At 41.9% G+C, this 27021-nt stretch overlaps 1 protein-coding gene across 2 annotated transcripts in view; it reads left to right on the top strand.

The window, feature by feature from the left end:
• The window catches only part of FANCA (FA complementation group A), a 2214801-nt gene that overhangs the window by 753737 nt on the left and 1434043 nt on the right, over positions 1–27021 (top strand). For both annotated transcript variants that reach the window (XM_044081851.1, XM_044081852.1), the window contains exon 17: positions 1477–1572. In XM_044081851.1, coding sequence (XP_043937786.1) covers positions 1477–1572 — 96 coding nt within the window. The remainder of the gene's footprint in view (positions 1–1476; positions 1573–27021) is intronic.

Below are 27021 nucleotides of genomic sequence, written 5' to 3'. Positions count from 1 at the left end.
GAGGGAGAGTGGGGCATTATGGGTAGGAGAGGAGGAGCTGTTTCTAGCTCCAAGGCTGGAGTATACAGCCGAGTCAGATATGTCAGGTTGAAGACAAATGAAGCAACAATTCAAATGGAACTTTATGGTAAGAACATAACTTTTTTTACTGGGGTCTATGGTTGGGGCACCCTTGTGTAGTGGTATTACAGTGGCTGTTTTCCAGGCTTCAGGAATGTAATGAGTGGGGAGGCTTACATTAGGAAGGTTAAGTATGTATTCAGACAGACCATGTTTGGCAGTGATAATCAGGCAACTTGGTTTATTTTGGGGGGCCGTAGATGCGGTGCTCTTAGCTTTTGAAAAAAACTTGTTCCTTAGTAATTAAAGGGGTGGCTGGGATTGTGGAATCTATGGAATAGCTGTAATTGAATTTGTCGGCTAGGATATTACATAATTCCTTTAGGTCAGAGTTCACAGTATTTTTGTGGACTAGTTCCTAGCATTGTTGAGTGTTAGTCTTTTACTTTGTATCTAAAATCTAGTACACTGTTCTTTTGAACTTATGTTGTGGCTGAAAAGGAGCCAAGGACCATTCTCCTTTTCTAATTGCAAAGGGTGTTATTTATTTACTCTTCTTTGTAATTGTATCGCAGTACGCATTATCTTTTAAAGTCAGATACCTTGCCACTCCTTAAATGCTGCTGAAGTGACCATTCCGTTGCAGTGCTTGTTTCAAAAATGTCTCCATTTTGGAAATTTGTTCAACAGCCACTTGGCTGTCATTCACATTTATGGAGCATTATTGTCTGGGCTAAGATTTGAATAGGACTTTTTTAGCATCTCATTACTTAACCTTTTGTGATTTATTGCTTTTAACATTTCTCTGTCTCCTTTCAACTTAGTAGCTTTATGCATGGGATTCTTCCCAGACATCAGAAACACAGAGGTGAAGGGGGCAACCACCCTGAATTAAAGGTGTCAGGGAATGAGATTCGTGCTCCCCCCCCTTTCAATTTTATACTCCTGACATAAATGCAAGGGCAGGAGCATAGTGGGAGGGCATTATAATTAGAGAATTGACCTTTTTAAATCAGTTGATTGATGTATTTATTTACTGCTTATTAACCTAGCTGTGGTAGACGTAAAGTTACCTTTACATTGCCTTAATTGATTTAAGAAATAGTCCTCTTTTATGGGTCTTAGGGGCTAGGCTTACTCTTTGGGCTTGGCACATGGCATCATGTCATGCACTGGCATTGGGTGAATGCACCTGCAAGTGTTAGATCTTATGAAAAAAATGCTGAACTGGAAGTGAATAATAGAAGAACCCAGTTGTACATTCTCTGAGTGTCCCTTAATAGGTTGAAAGATATGGTAGGACCTTTCCTGTTGCAGTTCTAAACATAGCTTCAATGCAAAAATATATGCTTCTTGATTCACCTGTTTTGGTAAATAAGATTTGAGTGTGACAAAAATGCCGATTTCTGTTTGCAGGTTCACGTGATGCATCCACCATATGTAGCTGCTAAATATCGTCCCATGCTTCTTGATTACATCACCCTGGCAAAAACACAATTGGCTGATCTAAAGGTAAAAAAACATTTTTATCATCTCTTTCTTACAAGTCCTTTTTAACCTGCTATTTTTCTTAGACAGCTAGATTGGACAAGTGTCTGCATTTCTAGTAGTCGTTAAGGACAGACTGCTTTGGAAATATTGGTGTAAGAAATATTGTGATTCATTATTATGCTGTGCAACTCTGGGATTCAGGAAAAATCTAAACTGAATAGTGCAGTGAACATTACACAGTGCAGATCTCCCAGGGTCCTAGCATATCTATACTTAGATTAGACATTTGCTGTGATGGCATAGTAGCAGCTTCTGCTACTTGTCTTGGTCATCTACATAACATAGTCAGTATAGTGAGGCTGCAAAGCCTACAGGTTCACTGCGACTCAAACTGTTTAACATGTGCCCCTCTATATCAGTCCCATTTATGCCGTGCACAGTGTACCCTCTATTAATGTCCCATTCCTAAGCAACACTGCGCCACATTCATGTCCCATTCCCAGTTTATGGACATGGGTCATGGCCCCTCACTACCCTTTCAGCCCTGATTCTAGCCCACACACACATTTGTTATGCTTCAACTGTTACTATTTATGCCTATCCCCTTTTTTCCAGACTCCAGCACTCACATAGTTCAGTTAGCCTCCCATCCTATTGAATACTATCCCTGATACACATGTATGTCATTTAATTCCACACACTTGTAATCCATTACCAAGCGCATATTCAGTACATCCTCCCAGCTCTTAGCAATTCATTTCTTGGTAAACACATCGTTCAGTATATCTTGCCACTGACCTTTGTGTTCCAGTCTCAGAAATGAATACCCACACAATCATACACATCAGTTTATTCCCCCCGCCCCCGCAGTCATATTTCTTTCATGTCCACGATTCGTTATGACCAGCCCCTTTTCTTGCAGTGTAGTGTTGAGTATGCACACGTGTACATGCTCACACACACACAGCAATGTAATGTCTCTCAACTGGTAGTAGTAACCCTGTAGCACACAGTGCACTAGTTTGTGTCAAATCATCCATTATATAAGCCTTTGCAAACTGGTAGCTTATTAAACATTGTTACAGTGCATCCACTACAATATTCATTAGAGTAATAGATGTTAGTGGTTGGTTGGGTGAGAGCTGTCATGCTACATTACCTTTGTGTGGTATCACCGTCACTCATATTTTCTGCAGTGCCTTGATCAGGTAGAATTCCCCATGTCCAAAATGTGAAATTCAGGAATACAAATGCTTTTAATATCCAACAACACAATGGTAACAAATGTTCACAGTAGTACAAATCAGTTGAGCGTGCTTTCACCCAGTAAAATACCAGGCTTCTTCAGAACAAGGAAGCAAACCCATCCAGTGCATTTAAATAATACAGCACTACCAATCACATCCACAAATCTCAATTAAATATGCATACCATCAATTAATTACAATAAAATGCCCCAGTTAAAATCATAATAATTTAGCAAGATGAATTGCAACAATAGTTTTCAATAAATGAAATGGAAATTCATGTTACATCCGCGTCTTGAATAAATGTATGTTTGATTTAAACATTAAAATCTAGTTCTTAAAATAGATGTAAGAACCCTACTTTTTGCAATAATTATCTAGTGTGTGTAAAGGTTAAATAGTTAAATAAATAAATGCATATGTAAAAAAACATCAACATCCAAAACAATAAAATCAGTATTCATAACAGCAACATATGTAGCAAATATATGTATATCTTACAATTTAGCAGCCCTAAGTTTTTAAAACACTATTGATACTAATGTGGTCATTAAGACTGAGGGTCTACCCGCGTCCAAATTCAACTGCCAAAACAATTGCCTGTATTCCACCGTGGACTCCAAGCTCCCTCCACAGGGGTCAACTAACACTTGCTCTAACACAAAAAATTTTATTTTAATATTATTGCATGTTAAAGAATGTCTAAAGAAGGCATTTGATTCCTTCCCTTTAGAAACCTCGTATACTGCTCGTAAATCCTTCTCCTAAGTGGTCTCTCGGTTTGGCCGATATAAAAACTCTGGCAAATTTCACAAATCCCGATATAAACCACCCCCTTCGTACTACAATTGTAGTATTTTGATGCTTTCAACCGAAACCCCCTAGATGGAATATATAACTCACCCTTGTCCAAAATGTATCCACATTGTTGGCAGGCTCCACATCTGTGAGTCCCCATCGTCCACAACCTGTCTAGAAACCTATTTCCTTTCAAAGAATTCTTTAAGGTTGGTATCTCTCCTTCTAACGAAGGTAGGATGGCTCGGAAGAAATGTTGTAGTGTCATCATTAAACTTTAAAATATGTCAGTATTTTTTGATAATATCTTCCACTTGGGTGGATGTGGTCGAAAAGGTGTGAATAAAGGCCCCTCTTTGTTTAGGATCACCTTGCTCAAGTGTCTTCAACTTCAGGCAAACCCTTACGTAACAAAACTTCCTTTCCCTATTCATGATAACTTCATTGGCCAAATTGTCCACCATTTGTTTGGGATAACCTCTTTCTAGGAAAAGTGAGGTCAGGTCCTGACCTTCTCTAGAAATTCAGCAGTCACACTGGTCATTCTAGAGGCCTTAATCATCTGCCCTTTCACTATCCCTTTCTTTTGATAATAAGGGTGTCCGCTCTCGAAATGTAAGTATGAATTAGAGAACGAAGCCTTCCGATATAATTTAGACTGAAAGCAGTGGTTACTCACATCTTTAGAGAGTGTAATGTCTAAATAGTTGGTAGAGGAATCACTAACTGCGTGTGTGAAGGCCAGGAATTCAGTGATTTGATTAAGATATACCATAAAATCATCAAACTTCTCACTAGGCCCATCCCACAGTAAACAAATATCGTCCAAGTAACGGGTGTAGAATGTAATGTAACCTCGCCAATCTGTGTTAAGAACAAATTTTTGTTCCCAATAATACAATATACAGTTTGCGTATAAGGGGGCACAAGCAGCCCCCATCGCAACACCTTTACTTTGTTGGTAAAACTCACCATTAAAATGAATAAAGTTGTTTCTAAGGATGGTGTCCATAGAATCCAAGATCAAGTTTAAGGTGTTCCCATCCAAACCTAATTCTGTTGACAAAATTTCACCAAACCATTCTAAACCCTTTTCATGCGGTATACTTGGAAACAACTCAACCACGTCTATGGTAACTAACCAAACCTCTGGACCATATTTATCTTTAGACATTCTTCTTAAAAAGTCCCATGGGTCCTTCGTTATGTGAGTCACAGAATTCAAGAACGTTTTAAACTGAAAATCTATAAAAATAGCAAGAGGTTCAGTAATACTCCCTGCTCCAGCTACAATAGGTCTAAATGTCATGTTGTTGATCCCTTTGTGAGTTTTAGGGATACCAAATATACAGGGAATCTTAGGTTTCTCTACATGTAAAAAAATGTAGAACTTTTCGTTGAAACTCCCCTGCAATAAATGGTCCAATAAATAAAAATTAATTTTAGCATGGGCAATGTTAATCTCATTACGAGAAGCTGTCATGTAGTGTTCTGGGTCTTGCAAAATGTTAAACATGTGTGTGTCATAATCATCATTATACATTAACACCACCCATCCACCCTTGTCAGGCTTCATTACTCTACATTTTTCTTCTCTCAACTGTTCAAGTAAAGATATCTCTTCATCTAAAAGATTCAAACTAGACATGCTTTTAATATCCAACTTCCTAATTTCACTTTCCACAAGCTCCTCAAAAATGTTTAATGTCTGGTTAACTGGTGTTTTAAACAGGCTTTTCCTACTCAGTTCAACTCTGTTCAGTTCCTGTCCCTTGAAGAAAATTTGTAAGTTCAGTTGTCTAATATACATTTGTAGAATGAAATTAACATTGTCCATGCTAAAATTACTTTTCATTTATTGGACCATTTATTGCAGGGGAGTTTCAACGAATAGTTATACAATTTTTTACATGTAGAGAAACCTAAGATTCCCTGTATATTCGGTATCCCTAAAACTCACAAAGGGATCAACAACATGAAATTTAGACCTATTGTAGCTGGAGCAGGCAGTGTTACTGAACCTGTTGCTATTTTTATAGATTTTCAGTTTAAAAAGTTCCTGAATTCTGTGATTCATATAACGGACTCATGGGACTTTTTAAGAAGAATGTCTAAAGATAAATATGGTCCAGAGGTTTGGTTAGTCACCATAGACGTGGTTGTTTCCAAGTATACCACATGAAAAGGGTTTAGAATGGTTTGGTGAAATTTTGTCAACACAATCAGGTTTGGACAGGAACACCTTAAACTTGATCTTGGATTTTATGGACACCATGCTTAGAAACAACTTTATTCATTTTAATGGTGAGTTTTATCAACAAAGGAAAGGTGTTGCGATGGGGGCTGCTTGTGTCCCCCTATATGCAAACTGTGTATTGTATTACTGGGAACAAACATTTGTTCTTAACACAGACTGGCGGGGCTACATTATATTCTACACCAGTTACTTGGAAGATATTTGTTTACTGTGGGATGGGCCTAGGGAGAAGTTTGATGATTTTATGGTGTATCTTAATCAAATCACTGAATTCCTGGCCTTCACACATGCAGTTAGTGATTCCTCTATCAACTATTTAGACATTACACTCTCTAAAGATGTGATTAACCACTGCTTTCAGTCTAAATTATATTGGAAGGCTTCATTCTCTAATTCATACTTACATTTCGAGAGCGGACACCCTTATTATCAAAAGAAAGGGATAGTGAAAAGGCAGATGATTAGGGCCTCTAGAATGACCAGTGTGACTGCTGAATTTCTAGAGGAGGTTAGGGCTCTGGTCTCACTTTTCCTAGAAAGAGGTTATCCCAAACAAATGGTGGACAATTTGGTCAATGAAGTTATCATGAATAGGGAAAGGAAGTTCTTTCCCTTGTTAGGTAAGGGTTTGCCTGAAGTTGAGACACCTGAGGAAGGTGATGCTAAACATAGAGGGGTCTTTATTCACAACTTTTCTACCACATCCACCCAAGTGGAAGATATCAAAAAATACTGACATATTTTAAAGTTCAATGATGACACTACAACATTTCTTCCTAACCATCCTACCTTCATTAGAAGGAGAGATACCAACCTTAAAGAACTCTTTGAAAGGAAACTGGTTTCTAGACAGGTTGCTGACGATGTAAGATGGGGGACTCACAGATGCAGAGCCTGACAACAATGTGGATAAATTTTGGACAAGGGTGAGTTATATATTCCATCAAGGGGTTTTAGGTTGAAAGCATCAAAATACTACAATTGTGGTATGAAGGGGGTGATTTATATCGGGATTTGTGAAATTTGCCAGAGTTTTTATTATCGGCAAAACCAAGAGACCACTTAGGAGAAGGATTTACGAGCACGTATACGAGGTTTCTAAAGGGAAGGAATCAAATGCCTTCTTTAAACAATCTTTAACATGCAATAATATGAAAATAAAATTTTTTGTGTTAGAGCAAGTGTTAGTTGACCCCTGTGGGGGGAGCTGGGAGTGCAGGGTGGAATACAGGGAATTGTTTTGGCAGTTGAAGTTGGACACGGGTAGACCCCCCTCCCCCCCCGGTTTTAATGACCACATTAGTATCAATAGTGTTTTAAAACTTAGGGCTGCTAAACTGTAAGATATACATATATTTGCTACATATGTTGCTGTTATGAACACTCTTTTTATTGTTTTGGATGTTGATGTTTTTTACATGTGCATTTATTTATTTATTTATTTAACTATTTAACCTTTACACACAGGATGTTTATTGCAATAAGTAGGGTTCTTACATCTATTTTCAGAACTGAATTTTAACGTTTAAATCAAACATACATTCATTCAAGACGTGGACGTAACATGAATTTCCATTTAATTTATTGAAAACTATTGTTGCAATTCATCTTGCTAAATTATTATGATTTTAACTGGGGCATTTTATTGTAATTAATTGATGATATGCATATCTAATTAATTCATGGATGTGATTGGTAGTGCTGTATTATTTAAATGCACTGGATGGGCTTGCTTCCTTGTTCTGAAGAAGTCTGGTATTTTACTGGGTGAAAGTGCGCTAAACTGATTTGTACTACTGTGAACTTTTGTTAACATTGTGTTGTTGGATATTAAAGGCATTTTTATTCCTGGATCAACTGTCCTGAGTGCCTTGGAAAGACGTGATTTTTTTTTTTTTTTTTTGCAAAATGTGAAATTGTCTGTTACAAGGACCAGCTGCATGCCAGATAACCTCCGTGTAGAGTCATTGCAGCTGACTCCCTAACACCATGCTTGTGAGTCACAAAAGTTAGTCATTGGAAGGGTAGTTTGCACAATCTTGGCATTCAATAGCTCGGCTCAGACTGCTGCCTCGGAGGTGGTGTCCTCTGGTCAGAGGGAACGGTCGGTCCAGAATCTTGCCTACTCTGCTCTGGTGGTTTCTTTCTCCCTGAAGCATTCTACCTTCAAGTTGGCATAGAGATTTTTCTCTTCTAGAGATCAGATGGCTCCTTCTCCTCCCTTGGATCTTCTTTCTATTTCTCAGATGTCTTTGTGTCGTGAACCTTGGCATTCTACTACACAGCGGCAGCCAACCCAAAGTCTCCAGATGACCCCACAGGCTATAGTTATCTCTTCTGATACTTCTCCAGACCACCCAACCGAAGAGGTCCCTAGGAAGAAAAAGTTCAAGAGGAGGCACTTGGACTCCCCACACCCCCAGGAGTCAGTCATGGAGGATACATATTTCGATGAAGATTACAACCTGATGACATCTCCTTTGGAGACATTTAAGAAATCCTGAAACAACAGGATAGTTGGTCCTCCCACAATCCTACTCAAGAGGAATCAGTATTTCTGGAGGCATTTGGTGCTGGCTCATCTACCTCCTGGGTAACTCCGCCCACAGATGAGCTCATTGATTTGATCTCTCAGTTGGTGTGGAAGGAACCAGATTCTGTAGAGCCAATCCCAAAATGAGCAGACAAGATCCTGGCATAACCTAAAGGAAGGGCATTCTAGAACAAAGGAGTGTTGTTAGATGCTATAGTTGTGGCACCAACCACCAAAAAAGAATTCACGGAATAGAGTTCGTCTGTCCATCCTCCTAACAGGGAGTCTAGGGCAATGGACAGATTTGGGAAGCAAGTGTATGCATCAGTGACCTTTGCACAGGTCCCTGGACTGCTTGGCGCACTTCACCAAATCACAGAGGGATTTGGTTAAGGAGCTGTCAGAAACCCTCTCGGGGACTAGTACTGCTGAGGTGGAGTCTTCTTTTGCTTCACAGTTAGCCACCCTTCAGTCCATTTTGAATTCATTTATAAGGCTCACTTCTCTTGCAGCTGAAGGATCCTCAAAAGTAGTGGGTTCAGGCTTTTCCATTAGGAGGCATGCCTGAATGCATCTGTGCGATTTTGTGGAACCTTTTAGGTCATCCTTCATTGATACTCCTTTTGACAGAAGTTCATTATTTGGCCCCAAGGTTAAAGACGCACTCTGCAGGTGTGAGAAAGCTGGGAAGACTCTGTCTGCTGTTGATGTATGTTTTTCGATTCCTAAAAGAAACTTTTCCAGGAATCAGTGAGGTGGTCGAAAGATGTAGTTCAGGAAATTCCAGGGTCCTTTCCAGGATCTGGGGGGGGGGGGGACTCCAAAGGATGACACCACACATGGGGCAGAGGAGGCTCGCAGAACCAAGGGTCTGGAGATTCTTTCTCTGACAGGCCATATCAACGCTGCTGAAAGGAAACCCGATTGCCCTACTCTGGAGGCAGTCTGTGGTCACTTATCACTGCACCAGAGAGCTTGGTTAAACAGAGGATTATTTCCAGAGGCTATATAAATCCCTTTTTCCCTACCACTGCCATTACAGAACAAAATTCCTGACATTCCACCTAGTCAAAGGAAAAACGGCATCTTTGGATATGCAAAAGCTGTTGGGAAAAAGAGCCATCCAAGACATCCCCCAAACTAGAAAGGATCTGAAACTTAATCAAGATTGTTTTTAGTGCCAAAGAAAATGGTACTAGAGAACAATCTTGGATCTCCACGTTCTGAACAAGTCAGTTCAGCAACCAATTTCCGGAAGATCACAGTTCAGTCCATTTTGCTTTTCCTACACAAGGATGACTGGATGTGCTTTATAGATCTCCAGGATGTATACTGTCCCATAAAAGTGAACAGATGGCCTGGGAGATACTTACGCTTCCAACTGGTAGCCAGTCAGTAGTAATTCAGAGCACTGCCCTTCGTTCTCACCACAGCCCCCAAGGTGTTTACCAAATGCATGGCAGTGGTAGCAGCTCACTTCAGAGTGCAGAGAATCATAGTGTTTCCATACTTAGATGACTAGCTCCTTACCTCTTCCAACAGGCATCTACTGATAGCAGCTTGAGACTACGTACTCCAGACTTGTTCCAATGTGGGTGTCCCAATAAACTACAAGAAATCTTACCTTCAGCCTTCAGTCCCTAGAGCTCATAGAAGCCACTTTCAACACAACATCAATGATAACGTTTCTGCCCTTGCTGAGGGTTCAAATAATTTGTTTCCCAGTCGACAGGATAATTCAGAGTTCATTGCTACCAGCCCACGAGGTATTATAGACCCTGGGGTCCATGTCAGCAGTGATAGTTCTACTTCCACTAACAAGGTACCATATGAGAATACTACAATGGACAACGGCAACCCAGCAGTCCATCTTACATCAACCTTTGTCCACCAGATCAACATAACTCAGGCTTGCAAGAGATTCCTTTGGTGGTGGCCAGTGGGACCAACCATGCTGTGACCTGTTTGTTTCCCCCGAACAAGAAATGCAGCAGGTTCTTTGCCCTAATTCCCCCACCGGGGGAATCACAGAGAGAGACACTGCTTAACGATTTGCTCCCACGTCTCCTCTGTGCTTTACCCTCCAACTCTCTTAATCCCCAAATTTCTGCAGAAAGCATCTCATTTGAAGAGCAGAGTCATCCTCATTGCCAATTACTGGCCTTGACGGATCTGGTTTCACTTCCTTTGGCCTCACCTGGTTTATCAACCTTGGATTCTGGATCCAGTTCCATACTACCTGTCTCATCCAACAGATTTGACTCGCCTGGATGTCTTGGGCCTCAAGTTAACTGCATGGTATCTCCAATTCCAGCAATAGCCAGACAGCCTAAGCTTTTTTCTTTAGTGTGCCACTTTTTTTTTATCTTCTCATAAGGCATCTACCAAGGGACTCTACAAGAGCAAATGGAAAAAAATTTGTCCTTTGGCCGCAACATGACACTGGACCCTTTTTCAGCACCTGTATATATCAGATACTTGAATTCTTGCTTCCATTTTCAATGATGCAACTAATCTATGTACAATTAAAATCCAGCTAGCTGCTATATCCAATTTCCATATCGGAACTGATGTTTCTGCTTTAGCATCTTCACATCTTTAAAAAGCCTTTATAAAAGGAGCATTTTTACTAAAGACCCCCTTCAAGAGCCTTACTTCATCTTGGGATCTTACAGTAATGTTGCAGGCCCTAACCCAGAGTCTTTATCAACCTGCAGCAAGATGTAAACTAAAATATTTGGCTTAGAAGACCATTTTTTACAGCCATAACAGCGGCTAGAAGAGTGTCAGAACTGCAAGCCTTATCTGCTAAGCCTCTTTACGTGACCTTTCACAATGATAGGGTATCTTTAAGAAGCAACCCTTCCTAAGGTGGTGTCAGGCTCTAACATTAACCAAACCATTAGTCTCCCTTTATTCTTTCCAAATTTCTCCAACAAAGGCAAATACATGTCACATTTATTGGATGTTCACAGACAGTTATGTTTCTATATGCACAGAACTGAAAAAAAAAATAGGAAATCTGATCATTTGCATCCTTTTCTGAAACCAACGTGGGTCATCAGGTTTTGAAAGTAACTTTATCAAAATGGGTGACTGATTTGTATTTCTTTTGTATTTAACAAGTTGGGTTTGGTTCTGGTACTGTCTAAACCCTTAAAGGCCCATTCAACAAGACCTATGACAACTCATCACCCTTCCTAGCCAGAGCTTCCATGGATGATATTTGTTCAGCTGAAACTTGGGCTAACCCTCATACCTTTATCACTCATTGCAACCTGGATCTGGTCTCGAGGGGAAGAGCAGCTTTCAGCTCTGCAGTACTCGGGAATATCCTTCCTTAGCGTCCAGCTAGGCTTCAGGTATCTGGGGACTTTGTCCCATATGTTGAGGAAGGAATGAAAATTGACAACATCAGATAAAGAAGTTTTGTACTTGCCATAATGTTCCATCTGTGTTGTCCATTTTCATTCTTTCTCAACTCCTCTCCCTCCAGCCCCCATTCATGTTTCTTTGACTTCTGGAACAGCGGCAGAGTGCTCAGGAACTACTTTCTCTTTCTTTGAGCTCCAGAAAGTGATTTTCCATTGTATATGCGTATAGCTGTATTGTTCCTTAGGGGGCTGCAAACCAGATCTGGAGAAGGAGGGGAACTATAGCATTATGCGTGAGGTTGGAGCTCGAGAGTTTGTGGTTTCCATGAGCTGTAGAGTAGCGTTTGAGACAGATTTGAGGATCAGATTCAAACCCATATGTTGAGGAAGAATGAAAATGGACAGCACAGATGGAACATTATGGTGGGTACATAACTTCTTTTTTAGCCTGAAGTAAGAGATTAACTGGAGGACACTGAGTAAAAAGAGAAGACTCTCAAAGTTTAAGTGTTTTTTGAGATACCATAGTGTAGATTTTTGGGACAGAGTCCAACATCAGTTGAGGTGTATACAAAACCAGCAGTAAAACAAAAAGCAGCAGCTTCAAAATAAATGGCATGGTTACAGAAATGTCTGCATTAGACAACTAACCATAGGTAGGGATTCTCAGCTTGTCTTGTGGGGGGATTGTTGAAGCTGTAGCAAAACCAGTAAATGTTTCTCTAACTGTCCCACTCTGAAGGCAGTTGGAGGCTGATTGTCCCTTCATCCGTCAGAGTGCAAGCCCATCAGTCAAGACAGATGGATTGGGCAGTCATAGCCAGAAGCTAAAAAAATCTTGCTCTACACCTTTCTCAAGCCACTCTGTCCCTCGCTACCCAACATCCCTCTTTGTCAGCTGGCAAAGAGGGTGCAAGTCTTCAGAAAAAAAGCCACCCAGGAGGTACCTTCAGACTAGAGAGAATCCAGATTACTGCTCCAGGTTCTTTTCAGGTCTGAAAAAGACCAGACACCAGGCCAATTATAGAATTTAGTGTTCTCAGTAAATGTATTCCCAAAGTGAAATTCCAGATGGTCACAGTGTATCTGTTCTTCCTTGCTTGTCAAGGAGAGAGATTGAATGTACCTCTTGGATCTCCAAGACACTTAACCTTCACATAGTTCTGGCAGTTTGGATCAAAGTGTTAAAGGTGTGAGCTCTTAAGCATCATCCTCTCATTGTTAATTGAGCTCTGAGGTTTAAGTCTGCAGGCTGTTAACATGTTTCATCTTGTAGTTGTGGGTTTAATTCCCTCAGTTTCTACTTGCAAACCGACTGTGAGTGACTCATTTACCAGGCAGTGCTTTTGGGTCACTCCTAAAAAAATTGTGTCCAGTGGATTTACCTGATTAACAGATAAAAATAAAATAGCTGCCAGTCTCTGTCAGAGTATGGCTTTGTTTACTTTCACCTCAACCCCCAAGGATCTTCATCAAATGCATGGAAGCAATCATAGCAGGCCACAGGTTGCAGGATATCAGTTTACTTCTCTTCTTGTATGACTGGCTCCTGGCTACTCCATCATTAATTAGAAAATCAGGAGTGGAGCCTTTACTTCAACTAATCTAGTTTTTACATGTAACTGTAAACACTGCAAAGTCACAGATGCAGCTATCAGAGAATTATCTGTGCCTTTTTGCTTCAGAGTCCTATAACTAATGCACCATTTGTTTACCTAGTTTCTCATGTCAGGTTTCATATGAAGAGTCTGTAGTGGACTGTCAAGACAATGGTCTCAGTACACACGTTTTGTCATGTTTCAGGATTTTCTACAGCTTGCAAAACACATCTTTGTTGGTGGTTACACACTCCCAGCCTTACTGTGGGCATTTCCTTTCACTTTCCCACACATCTAGTGACTGTTAACATGGGTAGGGAGGGTGGCATTGTCAGAAGTGAATAGTCCAAGGCACTTGAAAACAGTTTTAAGCCAGTCTGCACATTAGTGTTCCTGACATGTGTTTTCCTCCTCACTCTCTGGGCCTTTCAGTACGTTTATTTGTTGTAAATTAGTCTCTGTTTCATGAGTTTCTTTTAAGCATAGTTGCACTCATTTTAAGGCTAATCGTCTTCTGGCACTTCTACAGTAGAAGGGCTTGCGAAGAAAAGGTTCTATTGCTTTGTGTTTTGGGTAATTTTATAAAAAAATATATGTACATGTACATGTATATGTACCTATTTAAGGCACACAAGTGAAAGCTGGAACTTAATGAAAATAAATGTAGCACAATTTCCCTTGAACATAATTGGCTGCAGCGTTTGAAAGTCTTTCTTCTGAATTAGATTTTGAGATTTTGTTCTATGGAAGTTTGAATCACATGGAGAATTGTGAAAGGGGAGAGGCCACTCTCACTGTTATATGAAGCTGTATAATAAGAATTTTTTTATTGCCAGTGCACCATGCTGTGATCAGTCTGCAGTTAGAATACAAAAGACATTGTGGTGAATTTTCAGTGAGAGGGATGTGAATTTAATGGAGGGGATTCTAATAAGGGTAGCAAGCATGGTAAGAGGGTTAGAAATTACATTTGAGGATAGATTGTTTTTACTCGGAGAAGAGGATATAGGCTTGATGTGGATGTAGAATGGAGTGGGATGGATGTGTGGAGTATAAAATTGGAAATAAAAGAGTAAAAGGAAGATTGTGGAGGACTTTTTGAAAAGATATGGGGTGGGGCACTTGAATAGCACTAGCTGCATTAATCAGCATACTTGATATTTTTGTCTACTGCCAGAGGTCTGCATACATTTATGTATCTGTATTGCTCTGAATTCTTCCTAGCTGCTACTCCTCTCTAGAGCCTTTCGACTGAATTATTCCCAGCTGTTAAACACTGCGGAGGCTTTCAAAGTAGTACATTGCAATTGTGTAAATACTGTGTTTACTATATCAGTTAAGCTTTAAAAAATACTGTACAGTGGATACTTGCCTACCATTCCTCTGCCCATTTTATTAGGCAGTCACTCTACCTGGGTTTGATATTTTTTCCCTCATAACAAGTTTATAAATGTATGTACTGTTTGTGATTGTGTATTGCATGTGCTGCTTATCCATGTCCCATGGGGTGGCCTAAAACTGGGGGAGGATGAGGTTAGGTGCACCCTAATATTCGTGCATGTCCCTGCTATAATGCTAGTTAAGTATGGAAATTGGAGAGTTTTAAAGAACTACAGAGAGATTTTGCTCACAAAAGCGATCTCAGTTGTTAAATTAGCTAAAGGTTCTTTAGAAGATCAGTTGACACTGTGGCAACTGCCCTGTTTGGAAATCTCATCTGCACTTGTACTGTTAAAATGCAGTCCTGATCTAGATGTTTGGATCCCACCTCTGTTTTATTGTTTAGCTGTTACAGTGATCTTTTTCAGCCAGACTTTCCAGGGAGAGCTCAGAGGTCCTGCAGGCTACCAGTAAGCCTTCTACTATGCTTAGACCATTGGTAATTAGACAATGTTATGATTAAGTGTGTAAAACCTGATTTTGGAAACCTGGTGTAAAGTCTGCACACTGCCAGAACTTGGTATGCAAAAACTATGAATCCAATGCTGTCTTTCCATCTGATTCAATGATTTGGTTATTGAATCCAACCAGATCCACCCTCTGTACTTTTTCACAAGCTTGGATCTAGGGCTTTGACTCCTCCCCTACCCATAATTCCATTTGGTCCCTGGCTTACCTCAGACCTCGTGTACTGCTTGATTTTTCAGGACATGTGATTCATGGGCTCCGATTTTTCCAATAAGTGCTACTTATAACTTTTTGATTCAAGATGTTGGTGCATTTCTCGTCTTATTCCCTTTCCAGAGTTTTTCTCTTGTTTTTGTGCATCTCCTCCTTTTTCTTACAAAAAAAAAAAAAAAAAAGAACTTTTGTACTATACTATTTTTCCCTGTAGGCTTAACCTTACTTAAAGCTAGTTATTGTTGGACTAGTTTTTGTGTTAGGCAGTTTGTTATTGCTATTGTATGTTAGATAGACCACTGGGTTTAAAAAAATTGTCTTGCAGCCAAAACATTCCACCACAGGATTCACATTTGTTATGTGTCTACTGCATGGAGTCTCGGACTTGGGCTCTGTCTGTGTGTGTGCTTCTTTGGGGGCTAGGGCATTATAAGGATGCTGAGATAAGCTAGTACTGAAGGGCCTTCTTCCTGCCCAAGTGGGGGGTTTGGCTGTTCCTGCGCTAGGGGTGTCGTCTTCTTTGACTAAGAAGACTGAGAATGCCAAAAGTTCAGAAGGAGAAAAAGGAGAGAGAAAATCCCAAGGAATCAGACAGGCAAAGAGAAAAAGAAAAATCAGGAAAAGGTTGCAGGAGTCCTCTCAGCTTTCCAGTCCAGCCCTAAAGACATTGAGGTGTTCAGATCCAGAAGTGTGTTGGATGTGATCACCATTTCTCCTTTGGTTCTCGCTGGGCCCAGTGATTCCAAGGCTTCATTCCCCATTCCTCCAAGAGAAGTCTTTCCATTCATCAAGGAGCCTTTTGGAAGCTGATGTCGACAGGATGAGGAAGGAAGCTCCTTGGGTTACAGTCATTTGGGGGTCGTCAGGCACTAGACCCCTTCAGTAGCTCTGGGTACAACACCACTCTGCCATTGGTTTTTCCTGTTCTAGTCTGACCGTCAGATCCAGCCCATGGACCAGAGTCTGCTTTGTAGTCCAACATCTGAGCCAACACTGCTTTTGACTTTGTTTCCCTTCATTGACTCTGGCTTTGTCAGATCTGGATGAGTGTTAAGAGCCAAAGGGTCATGGTAGACTTCACAGTTCTTGGAGCCATCCATTCCTCGCTTTGGCACTGTTGTCAGTCTCAGGGCCATGTTGTGTCTAAATTGAGGGCACCCCACACTTTCCCTCTGTGGCTTGGGTGGGCACTCCTTTAGCCTCAGTTTTGTCTTTGGACTTCAAGGCATTTGAGAGGATTTTGTCCTGATCCAGAGAAAAAGTGACTCCACCACACTTGGTTCCTGATCGACAGGGACAGTCATCTTCCTTCAGCCTTGTGGGTTCTCATCAAGTGAGCTTCCCGTCTAATTCCAAACCTTCCTTAGAAGCTCACACAAGTGAAGTTCCTGAGAAATGAGGCCTGTAAGAGGATACGTTTGGACTCTTCACTGGAGTCCGTCACCAAAGACATGGATTTTGATGAGGGATGGGGTTCTCCATGATCCCCTGTAGAAGATGTCTCATTTTGAGACATTCTGGAGTTAATGAAATGAAGAGGGTGTTGGTACTTTGAGAGGGGTCTGTGTTCCTGAGACATTCAGGGCTGGCTTTTCTTCCTCCTGGGTGATTTCATTTACTGATGAACTAATTGAGCAAGTTTTTTAGCAGGCAAGGAAGGAACCTGATGTGGTGGAGCCAATTTCACAGAAACCAGACAAGATTTTGGTGGCCCCAGAGCTAGATCCCACTGGAACAAGGGTTCCTCAATAGATGCTATGGTTGTTGTGGCAGCCAGAAGGAAGGAACTCTCCAAGGAGAGCATGACTGTTTTTCCCCTAATAAAGAATACAGGCCATTGGACAGATGTGAGAAGTTGGATGTGTGCTTCAGTAATTTTTGCACTGAGAGTACTGAACTACCTAACTCATATGATGCATTTTCTGAGGGACCTGAAGGAGTTATTAAAATTCCTCTGGAGTAATCAATCTTTAGACATCCAAAAGTGAGTGGAGTCCCAGTTGTCTACCCTCCAGTCAATAACTAAAGTATCCATGTTTCTGCTTTCTAACACTGCTGATAGTACATCCAGGGTGGCTGGCACCAACATGATCAGTCAGCACACCTGGATGTGGAATGCTTCAAGACATCCTTCATTAATGCCCCTTTCGACAGTTCAACCTTTTAAGGACCTAAAATGAAAGAGGCGCTCACCAGAGTTGAACAGGAAGATCTGTCTGCAGTTGGCATATACTTTTGCACCCCACAAAAGACCTTCTCTTGAAACTAGAAAGAGAAGAAGAAAAGCTATGATTATGAAAGTCTTGGGGGTGTTGGCCAGGATGCTTCTGTGGATAGACCCCTCCATCCCACCTCTCCCCTGGACTGATTTACTCTGCAGGCTGTCGGGGATGTGCTTATCTCTGCACCTTCAAGCCCTGCAGGCTACCAACCATGATTCCTGGATGCAGAGGCTAATCACCAGTGGCTACGTTATTCCCTTTGTTTCCTCTCCTCAGGAAAAGAAAAAAGAAAATTGCTGATATTCCATCCAGTCAGATGGAATTAGCAACCAAAGTAAGAAAACTACTAGAAAAAAGCAGGCACCCCCCCCCCCCACACACACACACCCCCCAAGACCAGTCAGGATCTGAAGTATATTCAAGGTTCCTTTTCGTTCCAAAGAAAACGGGGGACATAAGGCCCATCCTGGAGTTAAGCCACCTCAGTCAGGAAGTAAAACAGACAAAATTCTGGATACCCATAGTTCATTCTATTCTACCTATTCTGAGGAAGGATGACTGAATGTGCTCCATAGATCTCTAGGAAATGTGCTGTCATAACAAGACAGCAGAGCAGTCCAGGAGATTTCTCCATTTCTGGCTGGGAGCCAATCACTTTCATTTCAGAGCACTATCTTGTGGCCTCACCACAGCCCCCAGGTTGTTTACCAAATGCTTGGAGGTAGCATTGTATCTCAGGCTGCAGGGGTTCCAGGTTTTCCCATATTTGAATAATTGACTCCTTACAGCAGCAGCCATGGCTCTATTAGTTCAGTGCAGGGACTTCTTGCTTCATCTAGCTCCACAGCTGAGAATTACCATTAGTGTTGTCAAGAGTCTGCTGACACCAATGCAGTCAATAGAGTTTATCAGATCCCACCTGAGCACAAATACTCAAATAGTCAGGTCCCATAATCCAGAAGTTTATTTCCTGCATCAGATAACTTCAGAGGTGCTTCATCACCCTTGTCCCCCAGCAGTACTTATTCTTTGATTTCCAAGAGTAATGGCTGCTTTAATTATGGTAGTCTCTCAAGCAAGGTGTTATTTAAGAATCCTGCAGTGACTCACTGTTCAGTGCTCCCTGATGTCTCATCCTCTCCTTGGCCCAGTACATCTTGCACTGATATGCAGAAAACACAGTTAATGATTGACCTTCACCAGCGTATCATGAAGTCAACCATTCTCCCCACTGATTCCCCCAACCACTGTGACCATGACGGTTCCCTTCTGGGGTGGGGAGTAGTTCGATGGGAAGACTGTTCAAGGTTCTTGGTCAGAAATAGAAGCCAGTCTTCTCATCAGTGTCTTGGAGATGAGGGCAGTCCTCCTAGTGTTGCAGGCCTTTCAGGACTTCCCAGAGGGTGTGATCTCCATCCAGACAGACAACATGGCTGTAGTCCACTATTTCAACAAGTAGTGAGGAACCCATTCATATACACTGTGCCGGGAAGACATGAGAGTGTGGCAGTGGGCAGTGTTCTTCCCATCACTTTCTAATCACAGTGCACGTCCTGGGGACTTCCAATGTTCTGGTGACAAACTGAGCAGATCTCTTCTTCTCCCTCACAAATGATCCCTCAACTAGAGAATTGCAATGCATATTTTCAGCTGCTTTACACAACAAGTGTAGCAATTATTTTGAGCTAATTCCTCCACAGGGACAGATACAGAGGGATACTGTAGTCGATAATTGGCTCCTGGGTCACCTGTGTGTTTCTGCCTTTTCCTCTGATGACAAAGTTTCTTTAAAAAGCAAGAAGGTCCAAGGCCAAAGTGATTTCCATCTCTCCTTTTTGGCCCTGGCAGGTTTGGTTCACCTTTTCTGGCCTCACCTAGTACATTCTGTTTGGGTGTTGGACCCTGGTCCAGACCTTGTACATCATCCTTCAGATCACTCTCACCAGAATCTAAAAGCCCTGAAATTGACTGCATGGTTTCTCTGATTTTAACTGTAGCCAGGGATGGCAGGCTGTCTGCTCCAGTTGTAAAAATGCTATCTTCACAAATGCTAAATACCAGAAAAGTTTACCTTAGCAAGTGGAAAAGATTTACCATATGGCCTTGTTCCAGAGGTTTAGATCTCTTCTCAGACCCTTTTCCATAGATTTTGAATTTTTTGGCAGAATTTTTCAAAAAGGATCCAGTTTTTCTATTATCAAAGTTCATTTGGCAGCTATTTCCAATTTTCATGTAGTACACAATTGGGCTTCCATCACTTACTAAAAATTTCTAAGGAACTTGAATGGAAGCTTTCTTGTAAGACCTATTATCAGGGATCCTGTCCCTCCTTGGGACATTACCACCATTTTTCAGGCTGTAGTTAAAGCTCCCTTCGAACCTGCTTCTGCAGTAGACCTGAAATGTCTTTCTTGGAAAACTATTTTTGGTAGCAGTTACATCAGCAAGGAACATCTTCAGGTTGCAAGCCCTTTCCTGCAAACCTTTTTATTAGATATTTTATAGAATATGTTTAAGAACAAGTCCCCCTTTCCTTCCAAAGGCAGTCTCTGAAGCAAATCTCAATCAAACCATTCATCTTCCAGTGTTTTTTCCAAAAATTTCAAACGAGGAAGAATATACTTTTGTATTTAGTGGATGTTCATTGTAAACTCAGAATCTGATGTCCATTTCATTCTCCCTCACTTCTATGTCCTAGGATCCGATATCAGATCCGATTTGGCCCCTTTTACAAGACTGCTATGTATAATGCTCCATGTGTTGGTATCTATGAGCTTCTATTTCTCTTTGAGCTACTTCTGCTGCTTATTAATCAAAGACTGCAAATTTTCCATATGCTGATCAAATTTAACTGCTTTGCACAATATATTTTCATTTCTTCCCAATCCTCACTAATGCTCATAGGTAGTTTGAATACCCTAAGCCCCTTCGGCACCTGGTGCAGCTCAATGGAACGCTCAAGAAATATGTTATCCATCTGCAAGGTTTTGAATTTCTTTGTTGCCTTTTCAAAATGAAAAATGTATCAACTCACAGATCTCCAGTATCTCCTAGACAATAATCTCCTCTTCTATACCACACTATAACACCACAACTGCTCTGCTCTCCTTCACTAACACCATTCTCCAACATAAAAACAATGGCCTTTTCTCCTCTGCTGTATTTCTTGACCTATTGAAGGCTTTTGATATTGTATCACATGATCTTCTACTCTCTGCACTCTCCAAACTCTCCTTTTCCATACCTGCCATCAATTAGTTCTACAGCTATCTACACGGCCTCCAGCAGTCAGTTGTCTGGCACAACAATCTATCCCCTCGCCTCCCTGTTACTCTCAGGGTTCCCCAAGGCTCCATCCTTGGCCACTTGCTTTTCTCCATTTTTACCAATGACCTGCACACTGCCACCAAACATGACTCCCTCATACAGTATGCAGATGACTCCACTCTCATCTGCTCAGCTCCAACTCTAACAGAACTACAACAGATCACACAAGATCTTTCTCTTCTGTTGAAAGTTGGCTATTAAATGCTCAACTCCTCCTCAACTCAAATAAGAACAAACTCCTCATCTTTCAACCCTCAAAATCTACCCCGAGCATCCCCCATTTCAACATACTTGCTAAAGACAACACTTCCATCTCACCAACAGCCCACACTAAGCTACTCGGTGTACAGATTGACAACAAACTCAAATTTGACACTCGCATATCACTCACAATAAAAAATCCACAAAAAATTGGGTGCCTTGTATACCAACAATACCTAACCAAACCAGCCAGAATCTTTACCACAACTTCCCAACTAATCTCAACCCTACTCTATGCATCACCCATACTCACAAATCTTCGACAATCAGACCTAAAGAAACTCGAAGCCTGCTGCAGTAAAATTGCAAAATTTGCATCGGGGGACTCCCACCGCAGTCACCACTGGGTCTCCCTTAGAAGCCTAGACTGGCTTGAGCTCCCTCAACTCCTACACCTAACCCAAATTACCTTTGCTCATAAACTTGTAAACCACCCTCTTAAAATTCCCTCACTTCATACACTTCTCCAACCCTACCAATCTTCCAGACCCCTTCTCTCCTGCAAAACAAATCTACTCCAAGTCACCAAACCTAACAACTCTGCAGGAGAAGCGCTGTTCTCCTACTCCATATCCAAAATCTGGAACTCGCTTCCCACTGCCATAGCTACCCTCCCTTCCAGCAGTCTCTTCAAAAATTATCTTAAAGTACACCTAAAATCTCACTGGCTATGTCCTTGTCCATACCCCAACTAACCCCTCCCCCCTTTCTCCTGTACCACTAATTAGCTGCCAGCTCTACTAATAGCTGTCAACAGGTTATCAGTATTTCATTACTATTTCATATCCTTTAACTAGCAGATGATTGCAGTATGATGTTTACTCTTTTCTCTATGTGAAAAATGAATACTACTAGATAAATGTCTTGCACCTTATATTGTTATTATACTCTGACATATGTCATTACCTGTCAGACTGTGTCTTTTCTATAAATATGCTGATGTTCTTCATCTCACATTGCTGCAGTCCTTACACTTGGGTAGTCCGCTGTCCTCGGTCGGCCCGACTATCAAAGTATAAGGCTGACGTCGGTCAAGGCGCATTTGACTGACATCAGGACGTCAGGGTACAAATGCGCATGACCGACGTCATATCCTCAGTCTTTTTTGCCGCATGGTCCGATGCAGAAGCAGCATTGCAAGTGCCGGTTGGCGTTCTGAAATTTTTCGATTCCGGAGTTTCAGACCGACTCAAAGTTGGCTAAGTACCCCGTTGGGGAATATTTTAGTTTTTTCTTGCCTCAGTGGTTTACCGGATGTCAGAAAAAGTGAATAATTGTATTTCTTGTGGGAAACAGATACCGCATAGAGATTATCATACTTTGTGTATTCCTTGTTTAGGGCCTGAGCACGACGTTGTTGGGTGTCGCTCTTGTGCTAGATTCAATAAGCGCACTATAAAGAGAAGGTTAGATTGTGCCAGGTTAGTCTTCGGGAAGCGGTGCAATTATAAAATGCCGTCGGATGCTCCGACGCCCGCTTCTTCGAAGAAGCGCAAGGACAAAGCAGTTAAGCCTAGGCTAGAAGAACCGTCCGTACCGGACGCCGGTTCTTTAGAGGTGTCGGTGGAGCCGGTGGTTCCACCGGAGGTTTCTTTGGGTTCCCAGGGAGAGACTTTGTTGTTGCAGGATGTGGCCTCTCAGGAGGCAGGCCAGGCTGAAGGGGCTTCTCAGGCTACTATACTACCCTCCCTTCCTAAGGTGGTTAGGCCCTCTCCTTCTGTTTCCAAGGCTTCTCCCAGAGGCAGGCCAGGTTTAGCTACTGTTGGTGTCACCCCTAGTTCTTCTGGAACTGTGCCCAAGAAGCATATGCTTAAAATGGCAGAAGATTTGATTACTATGATTAGGGGTTCCTTGCCCCCTCCTGATAAGAGACCTAGGGTGGAGCCTGAGTTAGGGAGTTTTGAGCAGGCTTCGGATGTTTCAGAGTCTTCGGCTGAAGACTTGCAGGAGTATTCTCCTTATTCTGATTCTGAGGTGGATGATTCTACTCCTTCTGCTTCTCCTCCTGAGGATTTTTCTTTTTCAGAAACTCTTCATTCCATGAGGGAACATTTTAAGTGGGAAGGTCAGGACTTCTCTGATTCCAGGAAAAGGCTTAGGGAATTTTGGTTTACCCCAGCATAGGCCTTTGGCTATACCTCCTGTTTTGGATGTGGTGGAAGATGTTTTTACAGAGGCTTCTCTTAATCCTGATTCTTTGCCTCCTGCTCCTGTTAAACCGGATAGGTATTACAGGGTGCCTGAAGCTCATAAGTATCTTTTTAAGAGTCCTAGGGCGGACCCAGAAACTGTTAGTCAGGGGCCTAAAGGTGTTAAGGCTTCTGTTGTCAAGAATCCGGTTCCTTCTGATAAAGAGGCCAGGGCTTTGGATAGATGGGGAAAGAAGGTTTATACTTCCTCCACTCTAGCTATGAGGGCTTTGAATTGCCAGTTTCACATGTTGAAATACCAAAACTATCTCCTTTCACAATTGAAGTCTAAGGTTGATGCTCTGGCGGAAGGTATTGATTGTAAAGAGTTGCAAGATTTAGTACATGTTTCTGAACAGGTGGGTAAGCATTCTTTGCAATGTGGTTTTGATGCTGTACAGGCCTCGTCTAGGGTGGCTGCCACTGGGTCAGTTATTCGCAGGCACGCCTGGCTGAGGGATCAGAATTTATCTGACCATGTTAAAACAAGGATTTTAGATGCTCCTTTACAATCGGATGTGTTGTTTGGTTCTCCTGTTGAGTCAGTTTTAAAGAAAATGGAAGACAAGGCTAAGTCTATGCAGACTGTTAAAGATTTTTTGCAGGTTCAGCCTCCAAAGTTTAGTAGAAATTGGCCTGCTAAGGGGTGGACGTATCCTTCTTATGATTCCCAGTCTAGGGGTAGATCTAGACGTGGTAGGGGCAGAGCTCAGGGCTCTTTCAGGCCTAGAACAGGAGTTCTCCTGCACAGTCTTCGGTGAGGGCAGGGGTCAGTCCTTTCGTAAACAGACCCAATGACCTACCTTTTCAGCTGCCAGAGCCTTCTCGTCTGGCAGCACCTTTGGGAGGAAGGTTGGCTCTTTTCAAAGAAAATTGGAGTTTAATTACCCAAGACAGATGGGTATTGGATATCATACACCACGGTTACAGGTTTTATTTCCATACCTTGCCTCCTTTCAAAGGCATGCCAGACGTTCCTCCTCCACAAAGAATAGAGGCTCACAAGCAAATTTCTCTGTTACTCCAAATAGGGGCCATTCAGCCGGTCCCTATGCCAGAGGTGGGCCTAGGATTTTATTCTCGCCTGTTCCTAGTACCAAAGAAAGGGAACACGTGGAGACCAATTTTGGATCTATCTATCCTCAACACTTATCTGGACATTCCCAAGTTCAAAATGTTGACGTTACAGCAGCTTTTACCTCTGCTGGGCAAAGATCATTGGATGGTAACTTTAGATCTCAAGGAGGCTTATCTTCATGTTCCTATCAGACTGAGTTGCAGGAAGTATCTGCGTTTTCGAGCTGGGACTTCTCATTATCAGTTCTCTGCATTGCCCTTTGGCTTATCTACTGCGCCCAGAGTGTTCACGAAAGTTCTGGCTCCAGTGATAGCTTTCCTCAGGTTAAAAGGAATACAGATTTATCCTTATTTGGACGATTGCCTGATTCTGGCTCAAGGAAGGACGAGCTTCTTCATCATTTGGATTATGTGATAGCAGTGCTAAGATGCCTGGGGTATTCTGTGAACGAAATAAAGTCCAGTCTAGTACCCTCTCAGGACATGTGCTTTCTGGGTGTGAGACTGAATACAGCATCCCAGATGGCCTTTTGACCCCGGACAAACAAAATAATCTTTCCCTTTACTTTCATCAGTTGTCTCATCAGTCCAGGCTGACTGCAAGGACAGTCCTTCAAGCCTTGGGGTTCATGGCATCTTGTATTCTGGTGCTTCCCAATGCCAAACTGCATATGAGGAAGCTACAATGTTATCTCAAAATGTATGGACACAGCACTGCCAGGATTTGGACACTGTCATTCAAATAATACCTTGCATTCAAAAGGAATTTTGTGGTGGGCTCAGGAATGTCACCTAAACAAGGGACTCTCTGTGACCCGGCCAGAGGCGAGTCAGATTCTAACGACAGATGCCTCAGACATAGCTTGGGGAGCTCATCTGAATGGAAAGTGGATACAAGACAAGTGGCCTGCCAGACTACAGCATCTACATATCAACTTGAAAGAGATGTTAGCAGTCCAGTTTGCATTAATAGCTTTCAAGGATTTACTTCTTCCAGGGCAGGTGTTGATTCTAACAGACAACACAACTGTCATGTGGTACATCAACAAGCAAGGCGGAACACATTCTTATCCCTCTGCAGGCAAGCAATGATTTTGTGGGAGACTGCTCTCAGTTTACAGCTAAATCTTCAGGCAAGGTTTCTGCCAGGAGCACAGAACTCCTTAGCAGATGTGTTGAGCAGACAAATTATGGATCCCCACGAGTGGAAATTGGATCCTCATGTATTTCAGAAATTGACAGTGTCATGGGGAACTCCAGACATAGATCTGTTCGCTTCTCCACTAAACCATCAGCTGCCAAAGTTTTGCACAAAGAGGTTTCATCCCACAGCTTGGAAAGTGGATGCTCTTTCTTTCAATTGGAGCAATCTTCATGTGTATGCCTTTCCACCTCTGCCTCTCCTCCCAAAGGTACTACTAAAGGCCAGACAAGACAAGCCAAGGATGATTTTGATAGCTCCAGATTGGCCTCGACAGCATTGGTACCCATTACTGAGAAGCCTGGTACGGAAGCCTCCATGGCCTTTACCTTCGATTCCACACCTGTTGTCTCAGGAGGACAGTCATTTGCTCAATGTCAAGCTTCACTCTCTGCACCTAACAGCCTGGCATATTCTGTTTTGAACCGTAGTGGGCCTCCACTTCCACAGCAAGTTTTGAATGTTATTTTGGAAGCTAGAAGGCCTAGTACAAGGAAAGTGTACGCAGATAAATGGAAGAGATTTTTTATTTTGGAGTGCAGCAAAGGATTTTGATGTTTCTGAGCCTAATTTAAGTATGGCTCTTCAGTATCTTACTGAGTTACTGGACAAAGGTTTGTCCTTCTCTTCTATTAAGGTTCATGCTGCAGCAATTTCGGCTCACTTTGATTGTGACCCACCATTGTTTTCTCATCCTTTGTTCAAGCAATTTCTTAGAGGGGCAAAGAATATAAGACCCCCACGAAGAGCTCCTACTCCTGCTTGGGATCTCAATTTTGTGTTGGAGAAACTCACTCTACAACCTTTTGAGCCTGCAGCTACTGCTGAATTAAAGTTTTTATCATGGAAGACTGCTTTTTTGTTGGCTATTACCTCTGCAAGAAGGGTTTCTGAGTTACAGGCCCTTATGGCGGTTGAGCCTTTCTTAATTTTCCATAAGGATAGGGTATCTTTACGTACTAATCCTTCCTTTATGCCTAAAGTGGTTTCTAGTGTGGCTTTAAACCAAACTATTCATTTGCCTACTTTTTATGCAAATCCCCAAAATAAAGGGGAAAAGATTTTGCACACTTTAGATGTACACAGGCAGTTGCGGTATTATTTGGACAGAACTAAGGGGTTCAGGCAGTCTCAGCAGTTATTTGTTTCTTTTGCTTTGAGTTCTCAGGGCAAGCCTGTGTCAAAACAAACTATTTCTAAGTGGATTGGGTTTTGCATTGCTTTCTGTTATTCCCATCATGGCAAGGAAATTCCAGCTGGGATTA

This window comes from Protopterus annectens, chromosome 8.part1 (assembly GCF_019279795.1).
Source record: "Protopterus annectens isolate FY-2018-M chromosome 8.part1, PAN1.0, whole genome shotgun sequence".
NCBI lineage: Eukaryota > Metazoa > Chordata > Ceratodontiformes > Protopteridae > Protopterus > Protopterus annectens.
Note: the sequence above shows the minus strand (reverse complement) of the source record. Positions and strands in the feature narration are given on the sequence as shown.